We start from the raw sequence: 23,422 nt of genomic DNA on the forward strand, positions 1-23,422 counted from the left end.
ATTTGATGTATTTCAACATCAGCTACATGACTTAAACATCCTCTTTCTGTTAACTGGTAGGTGTGGAAACTATGAAAAGAAATTTCTTTGGAGGCAGGTTTATCTACCATTGCACTCTCCAGCTTGCTCGATACTGTTTGGGAGAAAATATTTTGCGGCTCAATTTTCTATGTACATGTAAATAAATAAATAAACTCCCTTAAGTGACAATTCACAGTGCATGACTTTTGATCTGCAGCTCTCAATAAGGTGGGATGGAAGGATGTTCTCTTTTGCAGCCCCAATTCATCTTATTCAAGTGAATGAGCTGTGTGTATTTTTACACATAAATCTTGCTTGACCAGGTGATGGCCACATCAGGGAGGGCAGAGCAAGATGTGTTATAATATTATCCAAGGCTGCACCTCAGACTCCTTGCCCACATTATTTCATGAGGCACTTGACACAGCTCAAGCAAGCATGCTTGTGAAAATGTCTGTCATTTAGAAGGAGTATTTTAAGAGGATTTCTGTGCTTGGAATATAAATACTTTATGAGTCTGGTGTATAGTGCTCCCTGGCTTGTAGCCATACTCCTCTCAGGGATGTATACTAAAAAGGGCTAGAGGTGAAGAAACACTTGACATTATAAAACACAGTTTGACCACAGAAACTCATCACATCAGCCCCGGCTGCTTGACACTGTTGCGTCAGCCTTATTGTTGTGCCTGTCGGGCAGACCACCATTGTGGATGCTGCAGATGCTACAGGAAAGAGGATTTGTGTGCAGAGCAGGAAAGGAAAAATGCAATATGCAAAGACAAGGAGGCAAGGATGAGGATAATTGTTTGAAGAAAGAATTTAATTAGTCAGAAAATTGCTTTTGGTTTGGCTTTTTTTGTCAGCGATAATAAAGAGAGTTTGCTGAAAATTGCTAATAATTCTAATATTCTTCCTAAATGGATCTTTTTTCACACAAGACAATTCAACATGTCACAGTGTGAAAGAGCACAGGTGTAATTGATATAATTAACAAATCTCAATTCCATTTAGCTGCTTCAGTTTCAGGCTCCTGGTGTTGTTCGTGCTGCTTCACTGTCATGGCTTACTGGACATTTAAATATAATCATTGATAGTGTTGTTAGTAACACTTTTCTTACTAAGATAAGTCAAAATGCCTGCTGTGAAAAAGACATATTTATATCAGGAAATTTTGTTATTTTTAATTAGCTGCCTGCTTTTCAGAAGACTCCACCCTGGAGACCTGTTACAAGCTACTAAGTAAATGAATTTCTTGTGTTCTCCGGTGTAAAAGACAATTAATTATCAATGTACTGCCTCAGACATAACTAACTGCAATCATTTTGCTAAAAGTCCATCCATCCATCAATTACTGTTTATTCATACAGGTGGGGGCAGGAGCTAATCCCAGCTGACACTGGGCAAGAGGCACAGTACACCCTAGACAGTTTGCTAAAAGTCATTCTATTAATTGTGATTTTGTATAAAATACAATACACAGTACATAACACTGTCCATATTGTTTGTCTAATACACACAGCCTCTGGATCCTTATGGTAGCATGATAACTTAAGTTCACGTTTACTCATTTATTTGTGATGGAAAGCTACTCTCACTGAATTAAAACAGCTCCTCATAACAACTGCTGTGTAAGGTTTCATAATGCTGTCTTAATTAGATGCTTTCTATCACCCACACACCATATGCCAAAAAGTCATATGCGGGTGGATGTTTGGTTGTTTTGAATATGTTATCTGGTGTTTAGCAGTATTTATTTACACTACACTTTGACAGGAACATAAATATATGCAGTTAGTCATTTTTAAGTTTTTGTGTATCACAACTGGGAGCATTACCAAGTAGACTTAAATATTTCAACTAAAGATTTCTGCTGGAACAAGGACACTGTGTATGTGCAATCCTGACTCATACTTGAATGCCTGCATACTGCTCCCTTTGTCCCTATTGATTACATTATATTAACAGCAGGACATATTAAACAAAATGGGCCACAAATAAACATATATGTGCTACTCTCATTTCTAAATTGTTCACAAAAAGATAAAGGTGAGGAAAGTACATTGCTCAGTTAGTGACTCACTTGAGCAATGTTGTAATGAAACTGGAGTACTTGTGCTGCCATCCCTGAGTATATATAGTATATCAAGAGAGAGGCTCTTACTTGTGAAGCTTCCAGTGTTCTGCTGCACTCTGCTGGTGCTAAATGAATAGTACAGAATATAGAGTCAGTGTAACTAGAATTTTTCAGCTATAATCTACACAGAGAAGACACTAATGTAATGTATCATCCACTTGCTCCTATCCTTTTACTTATAATCACCAGTAAATTAATGATTTCATCAACTCCTAAAGAAACATTATATTCTTATCACAAACCCATTGAAAAATTTGTCAGTGCTAAGTCACGCTTTATCTCTTTTATGGAAACATAGTAAGTGAGATATTTATTCTATTGTAGATATGTACTGTACTTTTATACTAGTTGTTCTCATATATTTGGTTTTGATGTTTCCCAGTGACTAAAATAATGCATACATATATATATGTGTGTGTGTGTGTGTGTGTGTGTGTGTATGTGTGTGTGTGTGTGTGTGTGTGTGTGTGTGTGTGTATGTGTGTGTTAAATTAATTAAAAACAAAACATTAAAATATATTTATTGTATAACTACTCCATATCCCATATGCACTAAACAATTACACAGTAACTTGCTGGCTGTAATTAGGACATTTTTTCAAATATATGATCCTGAGTAATATGAGTGAATAGGGACAAAGCACAAACTGTATATGTACCAGTGGTGGGATGTTACTGAGTGCATTTACTCCAGTACTGCACTTAAGAATATGTATGTGGTACTTTACTTGGTTAGATTATAAATTAAACTTCTCAGCAGTATACAGGTACAAACGATTAGTTGATTTCTTACACAATTTTGATCATCATGTAAGTTGTTTTTTTCAAAGACAGAAAACATTTCATGGTGTCAGATTCACAAATGTGAGAATTTGGTGCTTTTACCCGTTCATAATTCTAACAATTATTACTAATTATTTATAATTTATAGGGAAAGAGTTTTTAGGTTTGGACTGTTGGTTGGACAAAAGAACCACTGTCAAGGTGTCGCTTTGTTTTTCACTCTACTCTGGGTCTTTACAAACCAAACAATCAGGAAATCGAAAAACAATCAGCAAATTAGTCAATAAAACAATAACAAAATTGACCATCTACAACAGTAAAATCCTGGTGTAACATGAACGTATGAGTAATAGAATAAAATGGTAGCGGTCACCGGGGCCGTTTTTTCTGCACTGAATACTTTGAATACGTGTTATGTCTTTTGTGTGACAGTATTTTTACTGTATGGTGTTTTACCTGCGTAAAGACTCAGACGCCTCCCCCACCAGCGTGTCTGCTCTGTGTTGAAAATAAAGTTGAGAGGAAAAAGCAGGAAGAGGAAATAGTCCTCTGGGCGCCAAGAGAAGTCATGTTGTGACCACGTGACTTATCCACTCGCTTGTCATTGGTGAGGGCCTGTGTCCCCACCCACTACACCACACGCGCGTATTTCCCGCGAACGGGACGCGCTCGCGCCGTGACGTTGTGTAGCTGGGTGCTAGGTGATGTAGGGAAGCTCAGCACACTGTCGCAAGCTTTATCAAAAAAATACAATTAAAAAGAAAAATTAACTCGGATTCGCACTCATGGCGAAGCAAAGCTCACTCTTCAATTTTTTCACCAAGTCTCCGCCGCCGGTGTCGAAGCCGAAGCCGAAGCCCAGTCCCTCTCCGGCCGAGGCGGATCTGCCTTCCTCCGTGGAGAAGTCCAACTCCTCTCCGAAAGAGCAAGCTAAACAGATACCACCACAACAACAACCGACCAAGACCAGCAAAGTTAAACCAAAAAGTAACTCCAACTCTGCGAAAGGAGGACTCAGGAAACTATTTGGCGACAAGGCCTTGACAACCAAAGAAAGGTGAGCCGTGATAACGTTGGGGGCGGTGTATTTGCTGGAACCACGTTTGGCACAGTTTTTCTTCGTCGCCTTCTTCCTGCTGAACACCGTCTGCAAGGCCCCACAAAGACTTTATCCACTTATAAACAGGGTTATTTTAAAAGCGACAAAATCCTCTCATGCATTTTGTGAAAAGGGCTGCATTTGAGCTCAGCTCTTCGACTTTGAAAACCACTTGCTTGTTTTGCTACGAGGTACTGTTTTCATGTTCATTTGGTGCACAGGTGATTCTACCTGACATCTGATTAGTCTCAAAATCGCAGGTGTTTAGATGAAACTGTGCAGTGCAATGGTTTTCCCATGGTCAAGCCAGCTAATTTAACAACAAGATGACACAGAGATTAAAGGGGAAATTACCTAATGACCACTAATATCATCATATCGCTGTGTGGGCCTGTCTTCTGTTGGCTTCACACAATGTGTTTGTTTGGTGAGTGTTGTGTTATTGGTGCTTAGCGTCATGATGGTAACACCCCCCTTCTCACCACTCTCGATAAGAAAAACCGTGTGTAGTTTGGATCCGCTAGATGGCATATGACATGTTGTGTTTCTAGTTGGAGCAAGACAAAAATTAGCGAAAATAATTTTATCTGTCTAGTAGCATTATGGTAATACAATCTGCCCTGTAATTTGAGGTCTACTTCTAATGGCTGGCAGCAATTCCAGGGTGGATTAGATGATCACAAATAACTCAGTCTAGAGTTAAATTGATTGGTCGAAGGAAATATGTCGCTTTCTCTACTTTTATTAATTATTTAGATTATTTTTAAGATGTATTGCTTCTGCTTTTCTGTTTTAATGTCATTGTAAATTTGTTATTATTCTTGAGTTAGGACTGTTGTGCAGACTACTAAAGGGAACTTTGGATATTTTCATTATTTTCTGACACAATTAATGGATTAAACAAAAGTAAAAGTAATCATCAGAAATTAGGATTATGATAATCTAATTTATAATGGTAATAATCATGAGTTGCAGCTTAACTCTGTTCTAACAAAAGGGCCGTAATACACTCAGGATGATGCTTAATCAGAGCTCCTTGAGTTATGTTGTGTTGTGAAAATGTTTTTCTTACTCCAGCAGCTCCACATGCTCATTCAGTGCCGGTGCCCTTGTGTGGGCAAAGTTGGAGGGACACCCCTGGTGGCCGTGCATGGTGGTACCCCAACCTCTGACTGGACAGCAGATGAGAGGCCGTGGTCGAGACCAACGCATACATGTCCATTTCTTTGATGAACCTCCCACTAGGGGATGGGTCAGCACTAAATACATCAGAGAGTACCAAGGTTGGTGCAGTTAAGTGTTATGTGTTATGTCTTCCTAGCAAACTTCATGACTGTTTTTGTCACTGCTGAATGATTGCTTTGTATTCTGTTGTTTCAGGCTCTGACAGCAGTGATGCTAAAACCGGAGGAGTGTTCTTCAGTGGCAAACCTGTAATCCGTCGTGCAATGGAGCTGGCTGATGGAGTCATGTTTGACAGCCCTGAAAAAAGATTGAAGATGCCTCTCTGCACAGATCCATCAGATGCAGAAGATGATGATGATGATGATGATGAAGAAGAAGAAATGGAGGTGACATTGTGTTTATTTTCTGTTATGTTGACAAGCCTGCATTTTAACCAAAATATTAAATAAGTTGTTCTTGTTACTAACATGGTAGCACATAGCACTACTGATAGTAGTTTGTAGTTTCATTACTTTCATTACTTTATTTGTACTTTGTCAGGTTGACAAGTCAACATTGACTGATGAAGAACTCATGGATGAGGATGACCGGAAAAAGGAGGAAGCGAAGCCATCCAAATTCAGTCGCCGTTCAGCCCGTGCTTCAACAGAAAAGAGCAGCAAAGCCAAACGACGGCGCATTATTGTTGCCTCAGACAGTGACGACTCAGGTGAGGAATTCAAACCAGAGCATGCTGCGTCGAGCAGTGAGGATGAAGGGGAAGAGGAGGTGGTGAGCAGTGAGGAGGAGAGCACAGAGGAGTCAGAAGTGGAAAGCCCTGTCAAGCCTGCAAAGCGCAAACGTCCTGCAGAAAAGTCTGCTAAAGCAAATGTGAAAGTATCCACCACCCCGCCGGCTGCACCTAAACGCGCTCCAGCAGCTGTCGCAGCCAACACAAAGTCTCGCTTGTCGGCCTTCTCTGCCCCTGACAGCTTTGAGAGCCAGACAAACGGTTCAGGCACCAGTGGAGGTGCAACAGTTTGGGACCATGAGAAGCTGGAGTGGTTGCAGGATGGCAGGAGGAAAGACAGCCGAAGGCGGCGACAGATAGAGGATGACTATGATCCCACCACCCTGTATGTGCCTGAAGACTTCCTGAACAGAAACACTCCTGGTATGCGTCGGTGGTGGCAGCTCAAATCTGAGATGTTTGACGCAGTGATCTTCTACAAGGTAGGGAAGTTTTATGAGCTCTACCACATGGATGCTGTGACTGGAGTCAACGAGCTGGGACTGACTTTCATGAAAGGGACCTGGGCGCACTCAGGCTTTCCAGAAATTGGCTTTGCACGTTTCTCAGATGTATTGGTCCAGAAAGGCTACAAGGTGGCTCGTGTGGAGCAGACAGAGACCCCAGAAATGATGGAAGCACGCTGTAAAACCATGGCTAAGCCCACAAAATTTGACCGTGTGGTGAGAAGAGAGGTGTGTCGGATTATCACACGTGGTACTCAAACCTACAGTGTTTTGGATGGTGCTCCATCAGAGAGTCAGAGCAAGTATCTGCTGAGTTTAAAGGAAAAAGCTGAAGAGGAAAGCTCCGGTCGCTGCCGCACCTACGGAGTGTGCTTTGTAGACACCTCTGTGGGTTATTTCCATGTAGGTCAGTTCCCAGACGATCGTCACTGCTCACGTCTGCGCACCCTGATAGCACACTTTGCCCCTGCAGAAGTGCTTTTTGAAAAGGGGAACCCATCTGTTGAAACACGCAAAATACTCAAGGCCTCTCTGTCCTCTGCTCTGCAGGAAGGACTTAATTCAGGAACGCAGTTCTGGGATGCACAGAAGACTCTTAAAACTTTCTCAGAGGAAGACTACTTTAAAGAGACTGCTGGCAAGAAGCAGGCAACTGGAAACAATTTTCTTCCTCCTCTTCTAAAAAAGATGACCTCCGAGAGTGATTCACTGTGCCTTACTCCTAAGGAGGGCTATGAGCTGGCACTGTCAGCACTGGGTGGATGCATTTTCTACCTGAAGAAATGTCTGGTAGACCAGGAGCTGCTCTCTATGGCCAACTTTGAAGAATATATCCCCGTTGATGTTGAGATGGAGAAAGCTGCTGGACCTGCCAGTTTCTTTGCCCAGACTCGTCAGCGAATGGTCCTTGATGGAGTGACCCTGGCAAACTTGGAGATCTTTCAGAATGGGTCAGGAGGAACAGAGGGGACACTGCTGGAGCGTTTAGATACATGCTCTACCCCATTTGGCAAGAGGCTGCTGAAGCAGTGGGCTCTGTGCTCCTCTGTGTAACCCCACATCCATCAGCGACAGACTGAATGCAGTGGAGGACCTGATGGGAGCTCAGGCAGAGGCTACTGAGGTGTCAGACCTGCTGAAGAAGCTCCCAGATTTAGAGCGTCTCCTCAGTAAAATCCACAGCATAGGCACTCCTCTGAAGGGCCAGGACCACCCTGACAGCAGAGCAGTTCTCTACGAAGAGGTCACCTACAGCAAGCGCAAGATAGCAGACTTCCTCTCAGCACTGGAAGGTTTCAAAACTATGCAGGAGATAATCTCTGTCCTCTCCTCAGTTTCATCTGGGTTTTCCTCCACGTTTCTCTGCCAAATTGTTCAGTCTGAAAGGTGAAAAGGATGGCCTCTTCCCCGACCTCTCTGCTGAACTCAGGCGCTGGGAGAAAGCTTTTGACCACCAGAAAGCTCGCACTACTGGTGTCATAACCCCAAAAGTTGGGTTTGACCCTGAGTATGACCAGGCTCTGACTGGGATCAAGAACTGTGAACGAGAGCTGCAGGATTACCTGGATAGACAGAAGAAGCGACTCGGTTGTAAAAGCATGGCCTACTGGGGAACTGGGCGAAACCGCTACCAGATGGAGGTGCCTGACAGCGTCTCAGAGAGGAATATTCCTGAAGAGTATGAGGTGAAATCTACAAAGAAAGGCTGGAAGCGTTACGTCACAAAGGAATCAGAACAGCTGTTTTCAGAGCTGCAAGGATTTGAGGAGAAGAGAGATGCTGCCCTGAAAGACTGCATGAGGAGGCTCTTCTATAACTTTGACCAGAACTACGCAGACTGGAAGACTGGTGTGGAGTGCATGGCAGTGCTTGGTAATTATATATATATATATATTATATATTTTTTTTTTTTTTAACTTTATTTATTGTTTTTAGCATGCATCAGTCATATTGTTTAAGTAATACCCTAAATTGCTGCAGTACAAAACAATATTGTTTGTCATGTCTCATAAATTTATTTGTGTGTGTGTGTTGTGTTATGTTATGTTTCTGAGGAAAACAAGCTGGCAATGCAGGTGTTTGCTCTGAATACATTTCCTGCAGATGTTACTGACAAACCTCCAAAATATGTATTCAAGATGATGCATCCAGTCTAAATGCTCTCTGTTAATGAGTTTCTAATTGCCTCTAAAACTTGGCTAACTTGACATTAATTAATTTTTCTCTCTGTCACTGAAATTGTGCGCTGCTCCTAGTTTTAACAGAGCTGTGCTTCAAAATCATGCTGTAAAATAAAATACTTAAATAATGATAGATTCAATTGCTAATTCATTTTTCCTTTTACTACCACTTAATAGTCTTTTTTGTTTGTTTTTTCTCAGATGTATTGCTGGCCTTGTCACGCTACAGTCAGGGTGGTGATGGACCGATGACCAGGCCACAGGTGGCACTCCCAAAGGATGATGACCAGGTAACGCCCTTCATTGACCTCATTGGATCCCGACACCCCTGTGTCACCAAGACCTTTTTTGGTGATGACTTCATTCCTAATGACATCTTCATTGGCTGCCCTGGGAGCAGTGAAACGGATGAGGAGAAAGGACACGCCTTGTGTGTCCTTGTCACGGGGCCAAACATGGGTGGAAAGTCCACTCTCATGAGACAGGTGGGTCATTTATGGATATATAGTTTTGTCCATGTGTATGAAACTACTAAAACTTTAAATAATGTTGTGGACAGTGTGGGTCTATTTGAAGTCTCTGTCAGCTCATACTCATGCAGCGCTGCTCTTTTTGTGCAGTGTGGGCTTGTGATCATCTTAGCTCAGCTGGGTTGCTATGTTCCTGCTGAGAGCCTGCGCTTCACACCAGTTGACAGGGTCTTCACCCGGCTGGGAGCCTCAGATCGCATCATGGCTGGTAACATCACAAACTCCTTCAACAAATATGTTGTGTAATGATCTGAGCTTCTTCCTCATGGGCTAAGCTTGTACTGTTGACTGTCTTCTGTAGGAGAGAGTACCTTCTTTGTGGAACTAAGCGAGACTGCCAGCATCCTGCACCATGCTACTAAACACTCACTTGTGCTCCTGGATGAATTAGGCAAGTATTTGTTGCCTATGGCTTATTCATAATGACAGTGAACATCATAGGCGGTCTCTACAGCACTGTTTTGTTCCTGTGGTGATATGTTTGTGGGTTGTAACCATTCAGCTGTGAACTGTTTGCAGGAAGGGGCACAGCCACATATGATGGCACAGCGATTGCCAGTGCTGTTGTGAAGGAGCTTGCTGAGAAGATCTGCTGTCGCACCCTCTTCTCCACACATTACCACTCCCTGGTGGAGGACTACGCCAACAACCCTGCTGTGCGGTTGGGCCACATGGTGAGTACAGCAATGTAATACAAGCTAAATGTTACAGCAGCAGCAGATGAAAAAAGCTATGACTAAATTATCCAGGGAAATATCTTCTGAATTGTATTTTATTATTGTATCCTGTCTATTGTTCTTATGCTACCCTTGAGTCAGATATTTTTTTGTGTATAAGCTATGAACTCATTCCCATAAATCAACAGAAACACTAAAACACAGCTGTTTGTCTGGTGCCATCATTGTGGTTGCGCCTCTTGCCACAACCTGTAACTGCAGTTTCTACAACTTCAGTAACATAATGTAAATAACTTGAGGGAATTCTTAGGATGAGCACAAATGAATAATTTCACCCGTGTTTGGCAGGTTCTGTAGTTTACCCGTTGCCATGTGCAGCCTCCTGGTACTAAGTATAGTGTTCTGTTTTGTCTCTTTCAGGCGTGCATGGTGGAGAATGAATGTGAGGATCCAAGTCAAGAAACCATCACATTCCTCTACAAGTTCATCACTGGTGCTTGTCCAAAGAGTTACGGCTTCAATGCCGCTCGACTTGCCAGCCTGCCAGAGGAGGTTATCCAGTCAGGACACAGGAAGGCCAGAGAGTTTGAGAAGAGCACCATCAGCCTCAGACTGTTCAAGTATGTATTTACCTTGCAGTGAATGTATTCTGTTGTCCCTCATGCTACTGCATTTGGATCCAAAACAAGGTTTTGAACCTTGTATCTGTTACTAACACTAAAGTTTTGTTGTGATTTCCTCTCCCGGTCTCTCTTGCAGGAAGCTCTGCCAGTTTGCTGAAGATGCTACACTGGGCAACACACACTTCACTTCACTTGTTCAAATGCTCAACAGTGTGTAGTTTGTAAAAAAATATGATTTCCTCAAGCTGAATTTTTGTTTTCTCAGCAGCTGGAAAAAACACTACTGTAATGATCTAATAAAGTTTATTTTTAAAAAATGACAATGTTTCATCTAGGAAATTAAACCCTTTTAATTCACGCTAGCGCCTACATAACGGTTATTGAATACTTCACAATATATTAAGTCTAGATGTTATGATACATGCATACATTTCAGTCTGTATGAGAACCCACAATCACCAGTACACATGAATGGGGAGGGGGAGGGCTGGGGGCAATGAAACCATATAGCGCTGTATATAGATACTTGTCTCAGCTTCAGTAGAGTAAAAGCCTTTTAAATTCTCCAGCAACATTGCCAAACAAGGGAAAGAACACATCAAAATTAGCTGTGCTTTCACAAGACTTGTCTCTTTTTTTTTTTACTTGGCCCTTATCAAAGTAAAAATAAAATGTCATACATATAAAAGAAACTGTATAGCTTAACAAGCCAGGCAACATTTGTGTCTGTTTGTTGATTTTAATACAGGGTAAGATGTCTATAGATTATTTAATCTATTCAACTAATATATCAATTACAGAGGGTACAACCATCCAGATGACCTTAGATAATTTAGTAACAGATGCATAATACCCTGACCACAACCAGCAATGTGTTTTATTTAGTAAAGAAGTAAATAGGAGGCTGTATCTTAATTAGAAACTACACTACAAATTGTTACACAACTGAAGCTTGGAGTAAAAATGCTTAATTTATCCTCATTGCTTTCTCATTCTACCTTAAATTGGTAAATTGGGTCTTGCATGACAAACAGAAAATATGCATAGATAACGTCAAACAGACTGAAATATAACAACTGTTCAGCTCCTGTACAAAGACAAACATGATGCTATCAAAGTCTTGTGGAAGCACATCTCAGCATCTGTTTTTCTGTATTGCAAATGTAAATGAGTCAACGTTGCTGGAGAAAATGTTTAGTGTTTTCCTCTCTTTTCTCTGATCTCTTTCACAGAAAGAAGTTAGATACTGCGACATGAGTATAATTACAGCAATTCTAGGGTATAATAACCAAAAAAATTAACACATTTAATAAAATAAAGACATTCAAGTACAGTAAGATTTTTGCATGAAAATACAAAACTACACAAAAAGCATTAAAATCAAATCTCAACAGTTGTCTTGAGGGGAAAAAAAAGCTGAAGTGCTAGGTCATTTTTCCCGTATATATTATACGAGCACGTCGGTTGCCCAGTGATGGAAGCATTGTTGTATTTAGGGCCTTTCTGCCTCCTCGTGAGAAAAGTTGTGCCTCTTCTGACAGAGCGTCTGTCCACGACGGGGTTGTACATGACTGCAGTATCTCATTCTTCCACTTCTCAAAAGCAGACAAGAGGCCTGTACTACGAAGGGGGTTTAACCAACTCTGATTTAACCCAGGGTTATCAAGGGAAGTCAGGGTTGACAGACCCTGGCTGCCTTGATCTGTGTTAAACGGTACTGCGACGATGGGCAAGATGTCAGTAAATTGAGTTAATTGGAGTTTGTGCATGTGCATAAAACAGGCGTGCACCATATTTCTCAGATAAAGAGCGTGTTAATTCTGTCGGTTTATGAGGGATTCAAAGTGTAAAATGTAAAACTGCGTCTGTCGACAAAGATGTAAAGACACGCAAAATATGTGAGATTTATTAGGCTACCTGAATAATAGTCAACACGTGGTTCACATTTCTGAAAATGACCTGTTACTCACTGTTAATGTTCTGCCTAGAACACTCAGGTTGTACTGTATGAATGTAATGCTATGTAGTTGCAGGATTATTCATATTGATAATATGAAACACTAATAATGCTAAAATCTGTTGTATTTTTTCAGTGTGTTTTGCTTTGTAAACGTTTGACTGTGAGAAAAAAAAGTTACATATTTGAATAACTGAAACTGGAAATTGAAAAACTGGAGCATAAAAAACACCTTTTATCCACATATCTCTACCATCCACTGCCTACCTTTTTTCATTTTAGGAAAGGGAGAATGCATGGAAATAAATATATGCATTTTAAAAGTTTTGTTTTTTTAAACTGACAGTCTTAAGACAACCCCGTCCTGCGGAGTCAGCCTGTGTCAGTTGTGCCAATATCAATTGATTCTGGGCAGTACTTAAATAGGATAACATGTCAACCACAGAGTATTTTAGAGACGCAGCGTAAATTACCATAGCAACAGACCCCGGGTAAAACCTATCCGCCTTTTGTAGTACAGGTTAATCTACCATGATAAGCCAATACCCTTGCTTCGTAGTACAGGCCAGAGCCTCTGTGGCTTTTTGTCCTTCTCTCATCGGTTTCTCTTACTTGGCTGAACCAACACACCCACAAACCCTGAGTCAGCTGCTCTTCTGTCCCACTGATGTCATCTTTTCTGTCAAATAACTGAAGAAAAAGAAAAAGCGAGGCATCCATAATCAGACTTTTTTTTCCCTAAATGTCTCCTTTTCGCATATTCATGTCCCAAGTCTTTTTTTTAAAGTCACTGTATATGCTCTGTCAAAGTGAATCTGTATTTTAGTTTGGATTTCCTCCTCCACTGCACAACTTAAAGTGTCTTATGTCCGTTACTGCCGCAGCGCAAAAGGACCTCATGTCTTGAGCTCAGTTGTGCTGCAGTGTATTGGACTCTATAGGAGGAGCTGAGTCATACAGTGTGTCTGTGTCGTGAGTTGGCTCCCCAGCTAACGTGCAAGGATTTGACAGCGTCCCTGCACCACAGTCACAGAAGAATCTGTAGGAGAGGAAAGAGGACAAATTATTACATTTAGTAAAACCCCATTAATATACAAAGAAGACAACACAGTTGGCACACTGTTTTGGGGCCAATTGATGTATAGATCTTAACTGGCAATCCTTTGTAAATGTATTTCTTGTTTTACTAATATATGCATGCATGGAAATATATGCTTCAGAATTAGTATTTATTCATTTAAAGCTGGAGAGAAACAACTAATAGCACAACCTAACTGCCCCATTTATTTTGTTATAACGTGCAATTGTTTGACATGCAATTTGAGATCTTTCCAGATTTCATTAAGAAGCTACCCATATTTGTCAGCGGCTCTATTTAGCTATGTAACAGTTACACCTGGCAGTTAGATGTAAATATTAGCTGACAACCAGTGCCTATTAAAGAACTTGTTTGTGTGTTGCAACCTGTTTTAATTGAGTGACTTGTAAATGCATGGTCACTAGGCTAAATCTGGTGTAAAGATTCTCCTTTTCACAAATACATTTGCAACATGCAGCTGTGTGTAAAGAAATGGCCAGGGTTTGTTCTGGTCACTCTAAATCACAGTATTCATTTGTAGTAAAATGGGTCAGTAAGACTGACCTATCATGTCTGATGAACTCCACATCATGTCCCTGGTGACACTTCTTGATGCAGTTCACGCAGATGGCGTTACGGTCTGTTGTGTTACAGGTGTGACACCTGTGGGAACCCATATTGTGTTTGTTAGCAATCACAACACAGATGAACAGTTGAGGATATTCTAGTCAGTTGTGAAATGTGAATATGAGCATAAATTACCTGTAAAAATCGTGCATTGGGTAGCTGGTGTAACTTGAAATCTTGTACAGGCACTGACCTCTGCTCACAGCCTTTTCAATGGCATCTTGATTGTTCATTATTTTATTATCTGTGGGAAAGAGCAGAAATTGGTTAGCTACAGGTGGCTTACATTTGGTTCTGGCATTTCAGGATGTCAAAATCTTTGTGATCTGTGAGAGCTGTACCTTTCATCGTAACATTGACACCAGATGCAAGAAACAATCCCCCAAAGCGATTGTTGAAGATCTGATTGCCCTCTAGGGTTGCTGTGGCATGATTGGTGATCTCAATACCTAGCAGTATAAAAAAAAACAAAAAAACAGTTCATATCACAGTTCTCCTACATCCCATTAGTGAGCATATTGTACCTCGTTAAGAACTGTTTGTTTACACATACACATTTGTAAGGATGTTAAAAAGCCATAATGTGACATTTTCAAATAATGACAGATTACAACCTGTGCACAGGTGTTACCCACCTGCAGCAAAGCCGTCAAATATCCTGTTTTTCCGCAGGACGGGGTGGCTGTTGGTGCTAATGAGGACTCCTGCTTGGGCATTTCTGAAGATGTCATTTTCCTCTAACAAACCTGAAGACAATAATGAGACTGTCAATTACACAAACCACTGGTGTGAAAATTTAACTGTATATAAAATGCCTAATTAAAATAATTTGTAGGGACTATGTCAATCTATGCTGAATATCGCCCAATTGAACTCCAGAAGCCCACCCCCCTATACACAGTGATTAGTTACCTCTTCCTCCATTGAATATACAGATCCCACCATCTCTCCCATCATGGATCTTATTCCTCCGCAGAGTGGGGTTGCTGTCTGTCTTGATCCACACTCCTGCCATAGCATTGTCAAAGATCTCATTGTCCTCGATAAAGCCTAAGCCTGAAAAATACATGCATGTTTCATTGTAAAGGCACAACAGAGGAGAGAGCTGCAGTCACATTTGTCAGCTACAGATAATGGCCATGAGCAATGGCCACAGACTTCTTCGCCTCTCACCTGAGTTGTAAACCAAAATGCCTCCATTCTGGCCTCCCCAGATCTTGTTTCGTCTGATCTTGGGATTGCTGCCAGTCCTGTCAAAACAGGACACACAAGGGACTGTTGATCCACTGCTTCACTAATGCTAAATGCATTTTCTTCCATACCTATCTTAACATCAGGACAACTGGCCTTACTTTATTGGAACACTCATAATATATGTGCTTAAACCATCACAAAGTTTTGCACATACCTAATTTGAACTCCCGAGTACATGTGATTGTAGATATCATTGTCCTCCAGGACACCGTGGCCGTTGTCGTAAAAGTAGACCCCAACCTATTGCAATAAAAAAAAAAAATTAGCTCTCATTTATTCCTAGTATAAAAATGCACACAACAGTAACTCATGAGTTTGTTTCTGGTGTGTCACTTTACATTTATTTCACTTCATTAAACTTCTAACTATCCTGTTATCTTACCTGCTTCCCGCTGTGTATCCTGTTCCTCCTCAGTACTGGCGTGCTGCCTGTTGTCACCCACACTCCTGCCAGCGTGTTGCTGTACACCTCGTTCTCCTCTATGACGCCTTGTCCTTTTTCATGCTGCGTGACACAAACCACCATACATTACTGCAACGTTTCCAAAATTACAGCATGAGAAAGCTGCAGAAGTAAAAACATTCCAGCATGTAAGACTATTCTTGTAATTTCAAAAAAACCTTGTGGGTGTAACTTCATGGGTTTAATGGCAACATGTGTTTTTAAAATATTTACCACATATATGCCACCATGCTGGCCATCATGGATCTTGTTGTGTCTGACAATGGGGCAGCTGTTCGTCCGGATCTGGATTCCTGCCAGGGCGTTACCGTAGATGTCGTTTCCTTCAATGAGGCCTCGGCCATCACCAAAAATGTAAACGCCACCTTGATTGCCATTAAAAATGGCATTGCCCCTGTATTCGAACAAAACAACACGTTGCAGCACATGATACAACTGTGTTTGGACCGGTGTCCAAGCTGATACATTTTAAATGATACCTTCAATTTAATACTTGACCTTTGCCACACTGACCTTATTGTGGGGTCACTGTTAGACGTGATCCACACTCCAGCAAAGTTATTTGCATAGATCTTGTTTTCGATGAACTGTCCACGGCCCTTTTCGTGCACATAGATGCCCCCCGTCTGACCATGATGGATCTCGCAACGAACCACTGTAGGATTGGCATACGCCTTCACTTCAAAACCAGCTATACGGTTCCTATGGATGTTACAGCTCTCAAAGTAACCCTGGAGAGGGAACAGAAAAATACATTACTGAACGTCCTATCAAAATACTTCTCAGCCATGATTAAGAACCTTGGGTAACCAACCCTTTACACTTCTACAACAACTACACTGCTGCGGCACTGCATTATTCACTGTATAATTATACTTAAATTAAGGTGTTTATGCTCACATTCCTATACACATGAGCGCATTATACAACTACAGTGCTGCAATGACACCACAACTAATTGCACCTCTTGAAAAATGCTTATTTCTTGTCATAACAGTCAAGAAAAATGACTGCAGCTGTCAGTAAACAGTCAACAACAGCTTTTTTTGAGCAAAAACCAATAAGTTGCATCTTACCATGCCGTGGTCAAAAGTAAAAACGCCCACATCTCTTCCATGGTGGATGTGATTCCGTCTGATGATTGGATTTCCATGGTTTTTCACCCAGATCCCAGCCAGAGCGTTGTTTGAGATCTCATTGTCTTCGTATATTCCCTGAAAAAGAACAATGTTGAAAAGGTTTGAGGCTTTGAACATTCTCATCTCCTCTTTAAAGTTATTTTCAACAATATCTTTTATCACCCTACCATTCCAACCTCACATGTTAGAAGTATAGAGAACCTGAGAAAGATGGACCCTGCTACTGTTGTTCAGTTAGCTAATGTGAGTGTTAATGTAATACTTGAACAAAATGGGCAAAAGGTGTGTGTTACCTGTGCATGGTCAGTGATGTAAAGACCAACATTTTCACAGTCACTGATGTTGCAGTGCTTGATTGTGGGACAAGCACCCTGGCCGCTGACACAGACAGCAGAGCCCACTGAAACACCACGACAGAGATTTATTAGTATTACCAATATCCACGTTTAAAAAAAAAAAAAAAAAAAACCACAACAACACAATTTCAGCACAAACAGTATCCAGTGATCAGAGCATGGATTCAAGCTGCAGCATAAGATCACTACCTGTGCATGTGCTGCGTATGATGCAGTGGTCGATGATGGGGCTGCAGTTGACTGTAATCTCCAAGCAGTGGTGTGCATTGTGGTGCTGGGCGGACTTATCATCAGGATTGAACTGCAAGTGAAAACAAAAACCATTAGCAACAACTGTGACACACTGAGGGAGTGTGCATATGAACCTTTAAGATTCAACTTACCCTAATGGTCATGTATCCAACGTAAGCATCTTCTGAGCCTTCCATGAATACAAATGTAGAATCTCTGGTATTCTCAATGATGACTTTCTCTGCTACTTTCCCTGGAGCTACAGAACAAGGACAACAGAGGGCTTCAACTAGAGACAAGACTAAACAAATGCAGAATCAGACTGTAACCATGACTTCAGACACACATACCAGCTCCAATCATTGTGATAGGTGACTCGATATAGATCCATTCATCTGTGTAAATGCCAGAGTGGACGAATATCAGGCCGTCAAAGTGAGGCTCCTGACCCCCTCCGAGAGCATCCTTCAATGGTGTCATAGTACTGGGAGAAAACACCATAAGTTAGGTGAAAGACAGGAGCATTAAAGTAGTGGGCAGGGGGGACTAAAAAATGCTGAAAACCGTTCACTTACAAACATGTTATCTCTCCCTTTGTATCTGGCAGGATTACTGTAGAAATGTTCTGCAAAGCCTGGCTTAACATGTGCTCCTTTATACTGCAAAGATAAAAATATTCACATGATCATTCACATGCTAAAGAAGTAAATAATTCACAATGAACATATTCAGACTACACAGACATTACACTGCACTGCATTTTGAACAAGAAAGAGGGGGTGAGGCAGGGAGTCATGACTTGAAAAAATGTCTGAGACATTTTAGTCCAGGGAAAACGATCCTAAAGGTCAATATATCGCAAAGGAACACAATTTAAACACATAGTTCTCTTCTACACCCTGCATACTGAATGTCACCATTATGGCCTGTGGTGCTGCCCTTTCACATGACATTAGCTGTCTGTACACAGGAGGATTTAAAGTTGTGCAGATGGAAACGGCAAAGTCAGTGCAACTACATATATCTTCCATTAAGGCCATAATAACCACGAGGAGTAATGCTCTGCTCCAACAACTGCATACCAACCTCTCATTTGCTTCATGGTAAAATATGAAATCAGATGCTTCTTTTATAGTGGAGAAATATTATAGTTTGTTAATGGAGAAAAAAATGAAAAATACATTAAGCAAGACATTTATAAGATCAGCAGTGAATTAGTAAGCAAACAGGAGGATCCATACCAGCTGCTGAAAACTTTCCTTCCAAGGGTTTGGCTGCTCATACTCTTCTGGGTTTATCTGGTAGAACTTCCCTGCCTCAGGGTGCATCATGGGTCGTGTGTATTCAAAAACTTCCATGTACAGCCTCTTCCTGAAACATGAGGGCACAATGATGATTAACACCATCCTCCTCTCATTTATGCTAGAGTCTCCAGTGGAGAAGCTCTTGTACAACAGACAATTAAACAGGGGTCAATGGCGTTCAGGTTATGTTTAGTACGAGCTTGATGATTAAATTAACATGAAAGTGAAAATTGTTCAAAATCCTTCTTGATTCTTCACACTTAATTCAGCTTCGAAATATGCAGTTATTAGAATATAATATACAACAGCTGAAGCTGCTGTAAAACCATTCACTGAACACAAAGGACCAAGGTAAATATCACAATGTACTGATCAAGAGAAAATGTTCCAAACACAAACAATCTATTCTAACATGTCTCACCAGAGGATGGGGTCATTGGCCAGCTCACTGAAACGTTTGCACACACATGCAGCACGGCACAAGTCCTGCTCCAACAGGTACGAGAAGATCTTTAACACCACCTCGTCTGGAAGCTTCTCCTGCAAATACTGCTCTGCTGGAGCTGCTGGGAGGAGGATGACCACAGAATTAAAATAAAATATTTTGAGGGACACTTATATCAAGATCACGTGAGATCAGAACAGCACCAAATGTCTGCAGATGTGATGAATGTCCCTTTTAAGCATTTTTAAAAATTAACAAGTTGAAGTGACCTTTGATTGTCCTCCTGTGTGTTCAAAGATTTGAGGCTACAATGTATAAACAAGGGTGTGAGTCCCACAGTGTTTATCCAATATTGATGTGAACAGCCTCAAAGACCCTCAGAGCTGTGTCTACGTATGCAGGCTGCATGGACTAGAAGGAGACTTATACTTGTTTGGCTCTAACTGAGATTCAAAGAGAGCACTACTAGTGCTACTACACTAGCACTACCTCTGGATAAGGGAAGAAGATGGAACAAAAAAACAATTCTGAAGAAAAATGTCACATCAATTATGTGGCAGTCATTTTGTTTTTAAAACAAATCATGTGGAGCAAATGTGAGCACAGCAAAAGGGAACATGACAAATTTTTTGACCATGTACTTCGACACCACAAAGCCGTGCATGTTAATTGCAAAGCCAGAACCAAATGCCATGTAACGGCTGCTTTGGCTAGGACTACACAGTATGAGAAAGATTCCAAATGCCACAAATAACAGAGCTATAATTTCCACTTTGTGAAACTCGTGATGCTGTTTCGTGTCTTTACCAAAGAGGTTTTTGAAGAGATGATCTCACAAGAGGTTGATACCATACATACAAATCACATTGTATAAATAGGGTCTATGTGATTCACAGAACTGTCATTATGAAAATGAAAGTGAAATTTAGAAAACAAATAAATAAATAATGTGTTCATAAGAGACTTTGAAAACAGCAATGTGATACTGGGTGATGAATAACTTTCCTATGATGAATGCACCTTCCTGGAACATAGAATTCAAGGAGTCAAGTAAAGTGTTCCTAATTACCTGGTAAGTCCTGACACTTTCCTGAAACTCTGGGACGCTTAGGTCGGTGTCCAAAGTTGTCTGTGGTTGAAGTGGAAGCACCCTGTAGATTAAAAAAAGGAGAATAATTATGGAAAATATTTAAATATCAATTAGTGTATGTTTAAAATCAAACCTTTATCTTTTAGGTATTTATACCATCTTTTAAGGATGTGTGATAAATGTACCTCCATGTTTGTCTTTGTCGGACACACTGTTCTCTTGGGTAGAGACTTTCTTCTGAGCTGGTAGGGACTGTTCTGAGCTCCTGGACCGGATTCTTCTGCGACCATATCTGCAGGAACGTCCTCATCTGCACACAGTGAAGAAGATACAAACTGAATACTTACAGTGCTATTAGTTAAACCCACACAAAATACTGGAAGATGTGCAACAGAGAGATATACAAGCGGAATGTGTTTCTGATGTGTAGTTAACAATTCATTATGTGGCATTTCAAATATAAAAAATTGAGTTATCATTTAATAGTAAGCACTATGTTGTGCTGTGTGGTATGATTTTCTCTGCTGTGGAGCCCTGAATGGGCATGTGCAGTTTCATCTACAATAATGGATGTTGACTGTATGTATGTGTCAGATCTTTGGTTGACCAACAAACTTGATGTCAAACCTTCAACAAATTATTAACTATAGAAATGATTGGAATTTGAGCATTCAAACATTAAGTTATCAGTAATAAGAAATACATCATTACATCAGATTATCAGAGACAATTGCCCAATATCTATCCCAAGTATCTATCACACAGGTCACAGGACAAAACCCAAAGAGAACAAAAACATTTTTGTTCATTACCTGCTCTGTATGCCACAGACTGATTAAAGATCCTATCAAAAGGGGATTCAATCAACAGAACAACAAAACCACCATAGCATCAACTCCTGAGCTATACCAGGCATGTATTTAGAAGCCTATTCACCATGGCATGATGAGTTGATAGCTACCCCAGATGGGAGATGCAAACTCTCTGTCTGTCTGCGTGTTGCTCTGGTTGCAAGGATGACTCTCCCCGGCTACTGGAACAGTAACCACTACAAACACGGTCGGTGTAACAAAACTAGGCCAATTAGAGCAACTTCTCTGTAGCTGTAAACTGGAACAATATAAAGGTTTTCCTGTCCTGGTTGACTGAAACAAACACATATCACTTCGCAGCAAATATACACTCTGCTGTGTGAAAATGGGCAAAAATACTGTAGTTGATGTGTTACCAACCACACAATCATTTACTCACTGACTGTCACCTTGGAATGACAACTGTGCTATGCTGTAAACATCTGGAAAATAGGTACCATGGCAGGTCATGTCTGAATAAATGAATTGGGACAGGGAGAAGCACTCTAGAACTAAACTAAACTACTAATTAATTAATAGGATGGGCATGGGGGTTCATTTTCAATTAGGTTGTTTTGTCAGCATTATCAAATAATTACTTTAGTGTTTTACGCTTGCAATCTCTTAAATAAGAAACAACAAGTAAGAGTTAATCCTCTGCTGCTGATTGCCATTCAACTGATGATGTGAGGTCCAATATCACAACATGTCAGTAGTCCACCTGACAACGTTTAATTAGATTCAGCAACCAACCTTTAATGTTACCGAGCACTGTCCCCTAGATTAACCGGGAATCTCGCGCTGGTGTTCAGCCATGACAACTATGATTAAAGAGCATTCCTTACTAATGTTTACTTTAAAAAGATACAGTCGATATTCGTTTACATTACACCGTCTGTTCACACACGGCGTTCTTGGGAGGAAAACAACAAAATATGATGTGACTGAATTGTAACAGTGACGTTAGTAGATTTGTTCCGAGCATTATATTCCTGCATTGACATTTCAACGTTGTAAGGGTTATGAAGGCTTGGGCTTTCTTTGGAAAACGCCAGGACGCGGATAGCTAGCCAAACATGCTAATAATAACAGCTAACTAGCACAGGCTAGGTGCAGTTAGCATGCTACGACAACTGGCAAAACCACTTTGTGTATCCTTCTCTGCGTTTGTCACCCACGGACCAAGCAAACCGTTGTCTACAGCTGTCAGTTTCACTACGAATGTGACGCTGGCTTACATAAAAGTAAAATCTGTCAGCGGTTTGTGCCCAGACAAGCAAAAGAAAGGCCGCCTCGGAGCAAAAATCAAGCAAAACAAAGCGCGGCCTGAATGCTAGGTACTCACACAAAAGCCTCGGTGTTTCCTAGCTGCACGGCGACCCTTGGAGACTGCTGTTAGCTGCCCACTGTTTCATCTCAACAACCAGAGTTGCCGTAAGGTACGCACACCATATGACCATAAACAACACGTAGATCTGCCCGATCATAAAAAATACAGTTTAACCCTGAATCTAGCTATTTGACAAGCCGTTCAGTAATGCTAGTTAACATTACCTCTTTCCTGGTGGTTCCTCTCCGGCTGCACCGGGCGCGGCCTCGATACTCGCCTAGGTCTTCTGCTAACGTTACTTGCTCTGACGGAGTTCATTTGGGGTGTTGTTAATCTTGAGGAAATGTCGAAGCCTTCACAGCAGAAGAGGCGACGCCAAGCACATCATCTATGTCTTTTTCTTCAGCATTGCACGATCTGCCATGTTTAGCCGCAGCTCCTGGAAAACGTTTCTCGGTGTGTGTTATTCCCGTTCCCCTGCACTGGTGTTACGTCTAGCCCCGTTCTACTGTAGCAGGAGGAGCCATAACAGACAAGCACAGTCCGTCAGGCCTCAGTCACATCACATGGGAGGACCTCTCGCCGTCACGTCGCTCCTCCGGTTCACGGCGGTCTGTTCAACAGTGATATCATTTGTGCATTTCTAGCATCCATCATGGGAGAATCTGCATTTTGTCTTAGCAGCAGTCTACTTTCCACTTGGAGATGAGTGCAGCCATCGTAAGTGGAGGTCAGGGATCAAGAAATCCACATCTTCCAATATCCTTTTTTAGGCCAGACAGCCATTAATTTATCATTGTCTGTGATAACAAAATATCTAATAACACGCA

At 41.2% G+C, this 23,422-nt stretch overlaps 2 protein-coding genes across 2 annotated transcripts; one reads left to right on the forward strand and one right to left on the reverse strand.

Moving 5' to 3' along the window:
* The first annotated feature begins 3,581 nt into the window (after window positions 1-3,581).
* On the forward strand, window positions 3,582-12,747 carry msh6 (mutS homolog 6 (E. coli)). Its single transcript, XM_051076431.1, is given in 12 exon segments — window positions 3,582-3,994; window positions 5,114-5,319; window positions 5,417-5,607; window positions 5,762-7,489; window positions 7,491-7,843; window positions 7,845-8,329; window positions 8,839-9,122; window positions 9,258-9,375; window positions 9,469-9,562; window positions 9,691-9,841; window positions 10,265-10,464; window positions 10,604-12,747. Coding segments are annotated over 12 exon segments (4,164 nt in total). The 5' UTR covers window positions 3,582-3,722; the 3' UTR covers window positions 10,686-12,747.
* Window positions 10,757-23,181, reverse strand: fbxo11a (F-box protein 11a). The gene is given in 23 exon segments (XM_018693021.2): window positions 10,757-13,463; window positions 14,067-14,165; window positions 14,265-14,373; window positions 14,471-14,578; window positions 14,765-14,875; window positions 15,042-15,185; window positions 15,303-15,379; window positions 15,538-15,623; window positions 15,766-15,888; window positions 16,060-16,240; window positions 16,360-16,577; window positions 16,923-17,060; window positions 17,279-17,385; window positions 17,531-17,642; window positions 17,725-17,831; window positions 17,923-18,037; window positions 18,039-18,056; window positions 18,148-18,231; window positions 18,814-18,943; window positions 19,298-19,442; window positions 20,391-20,472; window positions 20,597-20,721; window positions 22,817-23,181. Coding segments are annotated over 23 exon segments (2,643 nt in total). The 5' UTR covers window positions 22,911-23,181; the 3' UTR covers window positions 10,757-13,333.
* Window positions 23,182-23,422: the final 241 nt, after the last annotated feature.

This window comes from Lates calcarifer, linkage group LG16_LG22 (genome assembly GCF_001640805.2).
Source record: "Lates calcarifer isolate ASB-BC8 linkage group LG16_LG22, TLL_Latcal_v3, whole genome shotgun sequence".
NCBI lineage: Eukaryota > Metazoa > Chordata > Actinopteri > Centropomidae > Lates > Lates calcarifer.